The 11,140-nt window shown below is 41.8% G+C and overlaps 1 protein-coding gene across 1 annotated transcript in view; it reads right to left on the reverse strand.

Moving 5' to 3' along the window:
- Positions 1–684: 684 nt before the first annotated feature.
- slc25a11 (solute carrier family 25 member 11) overlaps positions 685–11,140 on the reverse strand; it is an 18,151-nt gene continuing 7,695 nt past the window's right edge. The window contains exons 3-7 of the mRNA XM_045211898.1: positions 9,598–9,804; positions 9,363–9,453; positions 4,277–4,367; positions 2,529–2,680; positions 685–942 (exon numbers count right to left, since the gene is read on the reverse strand). Of these exons, the coding sequence (XP_045067833.1) occupies positions 790–942; positions 2,529–2,680; positions 4,277–4,367; positions 9,363–9,453; positions 9,598–9,804 (694 nt within the window). The 3' untranslated portion in view covers positions 685–789. The remainder of the gene's footprint in view (positions 943–2,528; positions 2,681–4,276; positions 4,368–9,362; positions 9,454–9,597; positions 9,805–11,140) is intronic.

The raw sequence follows: 11,140 nt of genomic DNA on the forward strand, positions 1-11,140 counted from the left end.
TGTATATCATGACATCCTTATGAACTGTAACTCAGTAAAATCTTTGAAATTGTTTCATGTTGCGTTTATATTTTTGTTCAGTCACTGAGTCACTTTAGTTTATATAGTGAAACTATTCCTTTTCAAATCATAGTGTAAAAGCAAGTTCTACTCTTTCTGGTGTTTCAATCACTGATGCATCCATCAACTAGGTGATTCTGAACCAGTGTTACCAACAGTAGGTGAAATAAACAACAAAACCTTGTTTTTCGGATATAATCTGTTTTTAATCTGTTTGTCAACATCATCAAGGTGTTCCAGCCAGCCATCTGTTTCCATATTGGGGGGGACTGTACCAAGTGGTAATGTGCCCTGGGAAGGGGGGTGGCTGAGATGGTACATTCTGAGGTTCTGAGTCCTTCAGTAAAAATAACAGAATGGGGGGGGCAGGTGAGGACAGGTCACATGACAGGGGTTAAAAAGGTCAAGAAGTCACTCACATGACACACGAGGGTGTGTGTCTGTCCGTCTGCGTGTGTGTAGTGTGCGCCTGCTTCGGTCTCTGCGTGCGTGTGTGTGTCTGTGTCTGTGTGTGTCTGTGTCTGTGTCTGTGTCTGTGTGTGTCTGTGTGTGTGTCTGTGTGTGTGTGTGTGTGTGTGTGTGTGTGTGTGTGTGTGTGTGTGTGTGTGTGTGTGTGTCTGTGTGTGTGTGTGTGTGTCTGTGTGTGTGTGTGTGTGTGTCTGTGTGTCTGTGTGTGTCTGTGTGCGTTGCTCCAGGATCAGCGTCCCCCAATCCTTATATATCCAGTCTCTAGTCTAGGAAGTAGACTTTATAAGCCTTGTTCATCTGTTCCAGGAAGATGAAGGTGAGGACGGTGTGAGGTCCCAGCCTGGCGTAGTATGGAGTGAAACCCTTCCAGAGAGAGAAGAACCCTTCGTTACGGATCACCCTCGCCAACACGTCCTGCAGGGGGACAAAATACAACTCAGCTTAAAGACGGAATCTGCAGAATGGGAAACAGCGACACGGCCGTTGTTATGGTTGATGTTTTGTTGACGAAGCAGATCTGGGGAGCGTCGCGCAGCATAAACATTTTTAAAGTGGCAGTACACATTTTAGCTGTTCTATCGTGCGTGCGATGATGTCAGAGGGAAAAAAAACTGTTGGTTGTTTACAGTAACTTCTTTGTTGTAATATCCCAAACAGAGATGACAGTTTGACCATTAATGATTCCAGCTTTAATACAATATACATTTTACATTTACATGTTAGTCATTTAGCAGACGCTCTCAGAGCATACATTATTATTACTATAATTTTTATTCATACTGGCCCCCCGTGGGAAACGAACCCACAACCCTGGCGTTACAAACGCCATGCTCTACCAACTGAGCTACATCCCTGCTGGCCATTCCCTCCCCTACCCTGGAGGACGCTGGGCCAATTGTGCGCCGCCCCATGGGTCTCCCGGTCGCGGCCGGCTACGACAGAGTCTGGATTCGAACCAGGATCTCTAGTGGCACAGCCTTAGACCACTGCGCCACTCGGGATATCCCAAACAGAGGTAACAGTTTGACCATTAATGATTCTAGCTTTAATGGAGGCAAAGGGTGGCTATTTGAAGAATCTCAAATATATGTATTTTGATTTGTTTAATACTTTTTTGGTTACTACATGATTCCATATGTGTTATTTCATAGTTTTGATGTCTTCACTATTATTCTACAATGTAGAAAATAGTAAAAATAAAGAAAAACCCTGGAATGAGTAGGTGTTCTAAAACGTTTGACTGGTACTGTATATGAATAATATATATTATTGAAGTGATAATGCCTGAGAAGCCGGCGTTTGGAGGATATATTGGCACGGGTGTTGTTAGGCCAGGGAAGAAGTCAGCTTCGAGGGCATTATCACTTTTATACAACGGGTTACCAACATATTCAAATAACGATTGACATATTTTCATTAAAAACGTTATTTTGAGGAATTTATTCATACTATTTCATCCTTCCACGAGATATAGTCCCGACACAAATCGAAGGTTGCTACCCAAGCCGGCTGGTCTTACGTTCTATTGGTTCGTTGGCCAGAGACGCGACCCAGTCTTTCAGCCTTTTTGTTCTGGCCCGTGTTGACTCCAACGCTTCCCACAGTTGTGTCCAGTTGGCTAGATGTCCTTTGGGTGGTGGACCATTCTTGATGATACATAAGGGAAACTGTTGAGCGTGAAAAACCCAGCACCGTTGCAGTTCTTGACACAAACCGGTGCGCCTGGCACCTACTACCATACCCCGTTCAAAGGCACGTAAATATTTTGTCTTGCCCATTCACCCTCTGAATGGCACACATACACAATCCATGTCTCTGTTGTCTCATGGCTTAAAAATCCTTCTTTAACCTGTCTCCTCCCCTTCATCTACACTGAAGTGGATTTAACAAGGGACATCAATAAGGGACCATAGCTTTCACCTGGATTCACCCGGTCAGTCTGTCATTGAAAGAGCAGGTGTTCCTAATGTTTTGTTTACTCAGTGTATATTATAACTTACCAGGCCATTCTTAAACTCTGGTTTTCCATCAATCATTCTCATGTTCTGAATCCTGGTCTTGACGATGTCGACGGGCATGGATGCTGCCGTGGTTACCAGCCCACTGATCATACTGGCACAGAAATGAAGGAAGATACCATCCACAAAATACCCTGGGGGGGAGATAAGTTATTCACAATGAATGGACTGCTGTAGGAAATACACCCTAACCCAACTAACCCTAACCCATCTAACCCTTCTAACCCTAACCATCTAACCCTAACCCATCTAACCCATCTAACCCTAACCCATCTAACCCTTCTAACCCTAACCATCTAACCCATCTAACCCTAACCCATCTAACCCATCTAACCCATCTAACCCTAACCCATCTAACCCTTCTAACCCTAACCATCTAACCCATCTAACCCATCTAACCCATCTAACCCATCTAACCCTAACCCATCTAACCCATCTAACCCATCTAACCCATCTAACCCATCTAACCCATCTAACCCTAACCCATCTAACCCATCTAACCCTTCTAACCCATCTAACCCTTCTAACCCTAACCATCTAACCCATCTAACCCATCTAACCCATCTAACCCTAACCCATCTAACCCTAACCCATCTAACCCATCTAACCCTTCTAACCCTAACCATCTAACCCATCTAACCCTTCTAACCCTAACCATCTAACCCATCTAACCCATCTAACCCATCTAACCCTAACCCATCTAACCCATCTAACCCATCTAACCCATCTAACCCTAACCCATCTAACCCATCTAACCCTAACCCATCTAACCCATCTAACCCTAACCCATCTAACCCTAACCCATCTAACCCATCTAACCCATCTAACCCATCTAACCCATCTAACCCTAACCCATCTAACCCATCTAACCCATCTAACCCTAACCCATCTAACCCATCTAACCCTAACCCATCTAACCCATCTAATCCTAACCCATCTAACCCTAACCCATCTAACCCTAACCCATCTAACCCTAACCCATCTAACCCATCTAACCCATCTAACCCATCTAACCCATCTAACCCATCTAACCCTAACCAATCTAACCCATCTAACCCATATTTTATAAGAAAGAGAAAGGAGATCAAATAGCCACGTTAGTTATCCTAACCTGCCACGTTAGTTATCCTAACCTGCCACGTTAGTTATCCTAACCTTCCACGTTAGTTATCCTAACCTTCCACGTTAGTTATCCTAACCTGCCACGTTAGTTATCCTAACCTTCCACGTTAGTTATCCTAACCTTCCACGTTAGTTATCCTAACCTGCCACGTTAGTTATCCTAACCTGCCACGTTAGTTATCCTAACCTGCCACGTTAGTTATCCTAACCTGCCACGTTAGTTATCCTAACCCTGCTATGTAAACAAACCATCGGTGCTGACAAATAATCAGTTTCACCACACCGGGACATCTGGTTGTTGGGGACTAGGAAGAGGGTAGAGGTTAGAGGTCAGAGGTCAGAGGTTACCTGTCTCGATAAGAGCCTGTTTGCTCTGAGAGTAGGAGGGGTAGAGGTCAGGGGGTAGAGGTTACCTGTCTCGATAAGAGCCTGTTTGCTCTGAGAGTAGGAGGGGTAGAGGTCAGGGGGTAGAGGTTACCTGTCTCGATAAGAGCCTGTTTGCTCTGAGAGTAGGAGGGGTAGAGGTCAGGGGGTAGAGGTTACCTGTCTCGATAAGAGCCTGTTTGCTCTGAGAGTAGGAGGGGTAGAGGTCAGGGGGTAGAGGTTACCTGTCTCGATAAGAGCCTGTTTGCTCTGAGAGTAGGAGGCCAGCTGGGCAGCGTTGACCACTACAGCACGGGCCATCGTGGGAATACACCCCTGGAGAAATACACACACACACACACACACACATTATATACACACACACACACACATTATATACACACACACACACACACACATTATATACACACACACACACTGTTATTGATTTTGTAGTGATATAGTAGTAGTAGTATAGTAGTAGTAGTAGTGGTATAGTAGTAGTGGTATAGTAGCAGTGGTATAGTAGTAGTGGTATAGTAGTAGTAGTAGTGGTATAGTAGTAGTAGTAGTGGTGGTATAGTAGTAGTGGTATAGTAGCAGTGGTATAGTAGTAGTGGTATAGTAGCAGTGGTATAGTAGCAGTGGTATAGTAGCAGTGGTATAGTAGCAGTAGTAGTGGTATAGTAGTAGTAGTAGTGGTGGTATAGTAGTAGTGGTATAGTAGTAGTAGTATAGTAGCAGTGGTATAGTAGTAGTGGTATAATAGTAGTGGTATAATAGCAGTGGTATAGTAGCAGTGGTATAGTAGCAGTGGTATAGTAGTAGTGGTATAGTAGTAGTGATATAGTAGCAGTGGTATAGTAGTAGTGGTATAGTAGTAGTGGTATAGTAGTGGTATAGTAGCAGTGGTATAGTAGTAGTGGTGTAGTAGTAGTAGTGGTATAGTAGTAGTGGTATAGTAGTAGTAGTGGTATAGTAGTAGTAGTGGTATAGTAGTAGTGGTGTAGTAGTAGTGGTATAGTAGTAGTGGTATAGTAGTAGTGGTATAGTAGTAGTAGTGGTATAGTAGCAGTGGTATAGTAGTAGTGGTATAGTAGCAGTGGTATAGTAGCAGTGGTATAGTAGTAGTGGTATAGTAGTAGTGGTATAGTAGTAGTGGTATAGTAGCAGTGGTGTAGTAGTAGTGGTATAGTAGTAGTGGTATAGTAGTAGTGGTATAGTAATAGTGGTATAGTAATAGTAGTATAGTAGTAGTGGTATAGTAGTAGTGGTGTAGTAGTAGTAGTGGTATAGTAGTGGTATAGTAGTAGTGGTATAGTAGTAGTGGTATAGTAGCAGTGGTATAGTAGCAGTGGTATAGTAGTAGTGGTATAGTAGTAGTGGTATAGTAGTAGTGGTATAGTAGTAGTATAGTAGTAGTGGTATAGTAGCAGTGGTATAGTAGTAGTGGTATAGTAGCAGTGGTGTAGTAGTAGTGGTATAGTAGTAGTGGTATAGTAGCAGTGGTATAGTAGCAGTGGTATAGTAGTAGTGGTATAGTAGCAGTGGTATAGTAGTAGTGGTATAGTAGCAGTGGTATAGTAGCAGTGGTATAGTAGCAGTGGTGTAGTAGCAGTGGTGTAGTAGTAGTGGTATAGTAGTAGTGGTATAGTAGTAGTGGTATAGTAGTAGTATAGTAGTAGTGGTATAGTAGCAGTGGTATAGTAGCAGTGGTATAGTAGTAGTGGTATAGTAGCAGTGGTGTAGTAGTAGTGGTATAGTAGTAGTATAGTAGCAGTGGTATAGTAGCAGTGGTATAGTAGCAGTGGTATAGTAGCAGTGGTATAGTAGCAGTGGTGTAGTAGTAGTGGTATAGTAGTAGTGGTATAGTAGTAGTGGTATAGTAGTAGTGGTATAGTAGTAGTATAGTAGTAGTGGTATAGTAGCAGTGGTATAGTAGCAGTGGTATAGTAGTAGTGGTATAGTAGCAGTGGTGTAGTAGTAGTGGTATAGTAGTAGTGGTATAGTAGTAGTGGTATAGTAGCAGTGGTGTAGTAGTAGTGGTATAGTAGTAGTGGTGTAGTAGTAGTGGTATAGTAGTAGTATAGTAGTAGTGGTATAGTAGCAGTGGTATAGTAGTATAGTAGTAGTGGTATAGTAGTAGTGGTATAGTAGTAGTGGTATAGTAGTAGTGGTATAGTAGTATAGTAGTAGTGGTATAGTAGTAGTGGTATAGTAGTAGTGGTATAGTAGTAGTGGTATAGTAGCAGTGGTGTAGTAGTAGTGGTATAGTAGTAGTGGTATAGTAGTAGTGGTATAGTAGTATAGTAGTAGTGGTATAGTAGTAGTGGTATAGTAGTAGTGGTATAGTAGCAGTGGTGTAGTAGTAGTGGTATAGTAGTAGTGGTATAGTAGTAGTGGTATAGTAGCAGTGGTGTAGTAGTAGTGGTATAGTAGTAGTGGTGTAGTAGTAGTGGTATAGTAGTAGTATAGTAGTAGTGGTATAGTAGCAGTGGTATAGTAGTAGTGGTATAGTAGTAGTGGTATAGTAGTAGTGGTATAGTAGCAGTGGTATAGTAGTAGTGGTATAGTAGTAGTGGTATAGTAGCAGTGGTGTAGTAGTAGTAGTGGTATAGTAGTAGTAGTGGTATAGTAGTAGTGGTATAGTAGTAGTGGTATAGTAGTAGTGGTATAGTAGCAGTGGTGTAGTAGTAGTAGTGGTATAGTAGTAGTAGTGGTATAGTAGTAGTGGTATAGTAGCAGTGGTATAGTAGTAGTAGTATAGTAGCAGTGGTATAGTAGTAGTAGTATAGTAGCAGTGGTATAGTAGCAGTGGTATAGTAGTAGTGGTATAGTAGTAGTGGTATAGTAGCAGTGGTATAGTAGCAGTGGTATAGTAGTAGTGGTATAGTAGCAGTGGTATAGTAGCAGTGGTATAGTAGTAGTAGTATAGTAGCAGTGGTATAGTAGTAGTGGTATAGTAGTAGTAGTATAGTAGTAGTAGTAGTGGTATAGTAGTAGTGGTATAGTAGTAGTGGTATAGTAGTAGTGGTATAGTAGTAGTAGTAGTATAGTAGCAGTGGTATAGTAGTAGTGGTATAGTAGTAGTGGTATAGTAGTAGTGGTATAGTAGCAGTAGTAGTGGTATAGTAGTAGTGGTATAGTAGTAGTGGTATAGTAGTAGTAGTAGTAGTAGTGGTATAGTAGTAGTGGTATAGTAGCAGTGGTATAGTAGCGTGGTATAGTAGTAGTGGTATAGTAGCAGTGGTATAGTAGCAGTGGTATAGTAGTAGTAGTAGTAGTAGTAGTAGTGGTATAGTAGTAGTGGTATAGTAGTAGTGGTATAGTAGCAGTGGTATAGTAGTAGTGGTATAGTAGTAGTGGTATAGTAGTAGTGGTATAGTAGTAGTAGTGGTATAGTAGTGGTATAGTAGTAGTGGTATAGTAGTAGTGGTATAGTAGTAGTAGTGGTATAGTAGTAGTGGTATAGTAGTAGTAGTAGTATAGTAGTAGTGGTATAGTAGTAGTAGTATAGTAGTAGTGGTATAGTAGTAGTAGTATAGTAGTAGTGGTATAGTAGTAGTATAGTAGTAGTAGTAGTAGTGGTATAATAGTAGTGGTATAGTAGTAGTGGTATAATAGTAGTGGTATAATAGTAGTGGTATAGTAGTAGTGGTGTAGTAGTAGTGGTATAGTAGTAGTAGTGGTATAGTAGTAGTGGTATAGTAGTAGTAGTGGTATAGTAGCAGTGGTATAGTAGCAGTGGTATAGTAGTAGTGGTATAGTAGTAGTGGTATAGTAGTAGTGGTGTAGTAGCAGTGGTATAGTAGTAGTGGTATAGTAGTAGTGGTATAGTAGTAGTGGTATAGTAGTAGTGGTATAGTAGTAGTGGTATAGTAGTAGTGGTATAGTAGTAGTGGTGTAGTAGTAGTAGTGGTATAGTAGCAGTGGTATAGTAGTAGTGGTATAGTAGTAGTGGTATAGTAGTAGTGGTATAGTAATAGTGGTGTAGTAGCAGTGGTATAGTAGCAGTGGTATAGTAGTAGTGGTATAGTAGTAGTGGTATAGTAGTAGTGGTATAGTAGTAGTGGTATAGTAGTAGTAGTATAGTAGTAGTGGTATAGTAGTAGTAGTGATATAGAAGTGGTATAGTAGCAGTGGTATAGTAGTAGTGGTATAGTAGTAGTGGTATAGTAGTAGTGGTATAGTAGTAGTAGTGGTATAGTAGTAGTGGTGTAGTAGTAGTGGTATAGTAGCAGTGGTATAGTAGTAGTGGTATAGTAGTAGTGGTATAGTAGTAGTGGTGTAGTAGTAGTAGTGGTATAGTAGTAGTGGTATAGTAGTAGTGGTATAGTAGTAGTGGTATAGTAGCAGTGGTATAGTAGTAGTGGTATAGTAGTAGTGGTATAATAGTAGTGGTGTAGTAGTAGTAGTGGTATAGTAGCAGTGGTATAGTAGTAGTGGTATAGTAGCAGTGGTATAGTAGCAGTGGTATAGTAGTAGTGGTGTAGTAGTGGTATAGTAGCAGTGGTATAGTAGTAGTGGTATAGTAGTAGTGGTGTGGTATAGTAGCAGTGGTATAGTAGTAGTGGTATAGTAGCAGTGGTATAGTAGCAGTGGTATAGTAGTAGTGGTATAGTAGTAGTGGTATAGTAGTAGTGGTATAATAGTAGTGGTATAGTAGTAGTGGTATAGTAGTGGTATAGTAGTAGTGGTATAGTAGTAGTGGTATAGTAGTAGTGGTATAGTAGTGGTATAGTAGTAGTGGTATAGTAGTAGTGATATAGAAGTGGTGTAGTAGTAGTGGTATAGTAGTAGTAGTGATATAGAAGTGGTGTAGTAGTAGTAGTATAGTAGTAGTGGTATAGTAGTGGTATAGTAGTAGTGGTATAGTAGTAGTGATATAGAAGTGGTGTAGTAGTAGTGGTATAGTAGTAGTAGTGATATAGAAGTGGTGTAGTAGTAGTAGTATAGTAGTAGTGGTATAGTAGTAGTGGTATAGTAGTAGTGGTATAGTAGTAGTGGTATAGTAGTAGTAGTATAGTAGTAGTGGTATAGTAGTAGTAGTGATATAGAAGTGGTGTAGTAGTAGTAGTATAGTAGTAGTGGTATAGTAGTGGTATAGTAGTGGTATAGTAGCAGTGGTAGTATAGTATAGTAGTAGTGTAGTATATTGAATAGTAGTAGTATAGTGGTAGTATAGTAGTAGTATAGTAGTGGTATATCAGCAGTATAGTAGTGGTATAGTAGTGGTATAGTAGTGGTATAGTAGTGGTATAGTAGTAGTATAGTATATTGAATAGTAGTAGTATAGTGGTAGTATAGTAGTAGTATAGTATAGTAGCTTACCCTCCATAGTGTGGTAACACCCTCTTCTTTAGTGATTCTGGCCAGAGCGTTGAACACATTAGAATACCCTCTCTTCTGGTCTGCAGGGAGACTGGAGGGGGAGAGAGAGAGATAGAGAGTGAGGGAAATTACACAATCAGACATAATTTAACTCCACTGTTACCACTGTTCATCCACTGTCTCACACCCTCCCTCCCTCCCTCCCTCCCACCCTCCCTCTCACCGTCCCTCTCACCGTCCGTCTGCAGTCATCCTGATCAAGGCGACTTCAGCAGGTGTTCCTACGAAGGCTCCAGTGGCTCCGGCCGTCATACCAATCAGAGCCTTCATGAGGAAGTTGGGCGGGGTCCCGTCCGGTCCCGTCATCTTCTCAAACAACACCGTGTAGATCCCTAACCTAGTGGTGGTGTAGGTGGCCTGACGGAGAAGGCCTGCTGACAGACTGGAAACAACAACATGATGTAGATCCCTAACCTAGTGGTGGTGTAGGTGGCCTGACGGAGAAGGCCTGCTGACAGACTGGAAATAACAACATGATGTAGATCCAGGGGATAGAGGTTAGAGCTCTGATACAGGGGATAGAGGTTAGAGCTCTGATCCAGGGGCTTGCCAAAGTATTCACCTCCCTTGGCATATTTCCTATTTTGTTGCCTTACAACCTGGAATTAAAATGGATTTTTTTGGGGGTTTGTATTATTTGATTTAAACAACATGCCTACCACTTTGAAGATGCAAAATATGTTTTTTATTGTGAAACAAACAAGAAATAAGAAAAACTTGAGCGTGCATAACTATTCACCCCAAAGTCAATACTTTGTAGAGCCACCTTTTGCAGCAATTACAGCTGCAAGTCTCTTGGGGTATGTCTCTATAAGCTTGGCACATCTAGCCACTGGGATTTTTGCCCATTCTTCAAGGCAAAACTGCTCCTGCTCCTTCAAGTTGGATGGGTTCTGCTGGTGTACAGCAATCTTTAGGTCATACCACAGATTCTCAATTGGATTGAGGTCTGGGCTTTGACTAGGCCATTCCAAGACATTTAAATGTTTCCCCTTAAACCACTCAAGTGTTGCTTTAGCAGTATGCTTAGGGTCATTGTCCTGCTGGAAGGTGAACCTCCGTCCCAGTCTCAAATCTCTGGAAGACTGAAACAGGTTTCCCTCTAGAATTTCCCTGTATTTAGCGCCATCCATCATTCCTTCAATTCTGACCAGTTTCCCAGTCCCTGCCGATGAAAATCATATCCACAGCATGATGCTACCACCACCATGCTTCACTGTGGGGATGGTGTTCTCGGGGTGATGAGAGGTGTTGGGTTTGTCTGTCCAGAGTACCTTCTTCCATATGTTTGGGGAGTCTCCCACATGGCTTTTGGCGAACACCAAACGTGTCTGCTTATTTTTTTCTTTAAGCAATGGCTTTTTTCTGGCCACTCTTCCGTAAAGCCCAGCTCTGTGGAGTGTACGGCTTAAAGTGGTCCTGTGGACAGATACTCCAATCTCCGCTGTGGAGCTTTGCAGCTCCTTCAGGGTTATCTTTGGTCTCTTTGGCCTCTCTGATTAATGCCCTCCTTGCCTGGTCCGTGACTTTTGATGGGTGGCCCTCTCTTGGCAGGTTTGTTGTGGTGCCATATTCTTTAAATGTTTTAATAATGGATTTAATGGTGCTCCGTGGGATGTTCAAAGTTTCAGATATTTTTTTATAACCCAAGCCTGATCTGTACTTCTCCACAACTTTGTCCCTGACCTGTTTGGAGAGCTCCTTGGTCTTCATGGTGC

This window comes from Coregonus clupeaformis, chromosome 39 (genome assembly GCF_020615455.1).
Source record: "Coregonus clupeaformis isolate EN_2021a chromosome 39, ASM2061545v1, whole genome shotgun sequence".
NCBI classification, from domain to species: domain Eukaryota; kingdom Metazoa; phylum Chordata; class Actinopteri; order Salmoniformes; family Salmonidae; genus Coregonus; species Coregonus clupeaformis.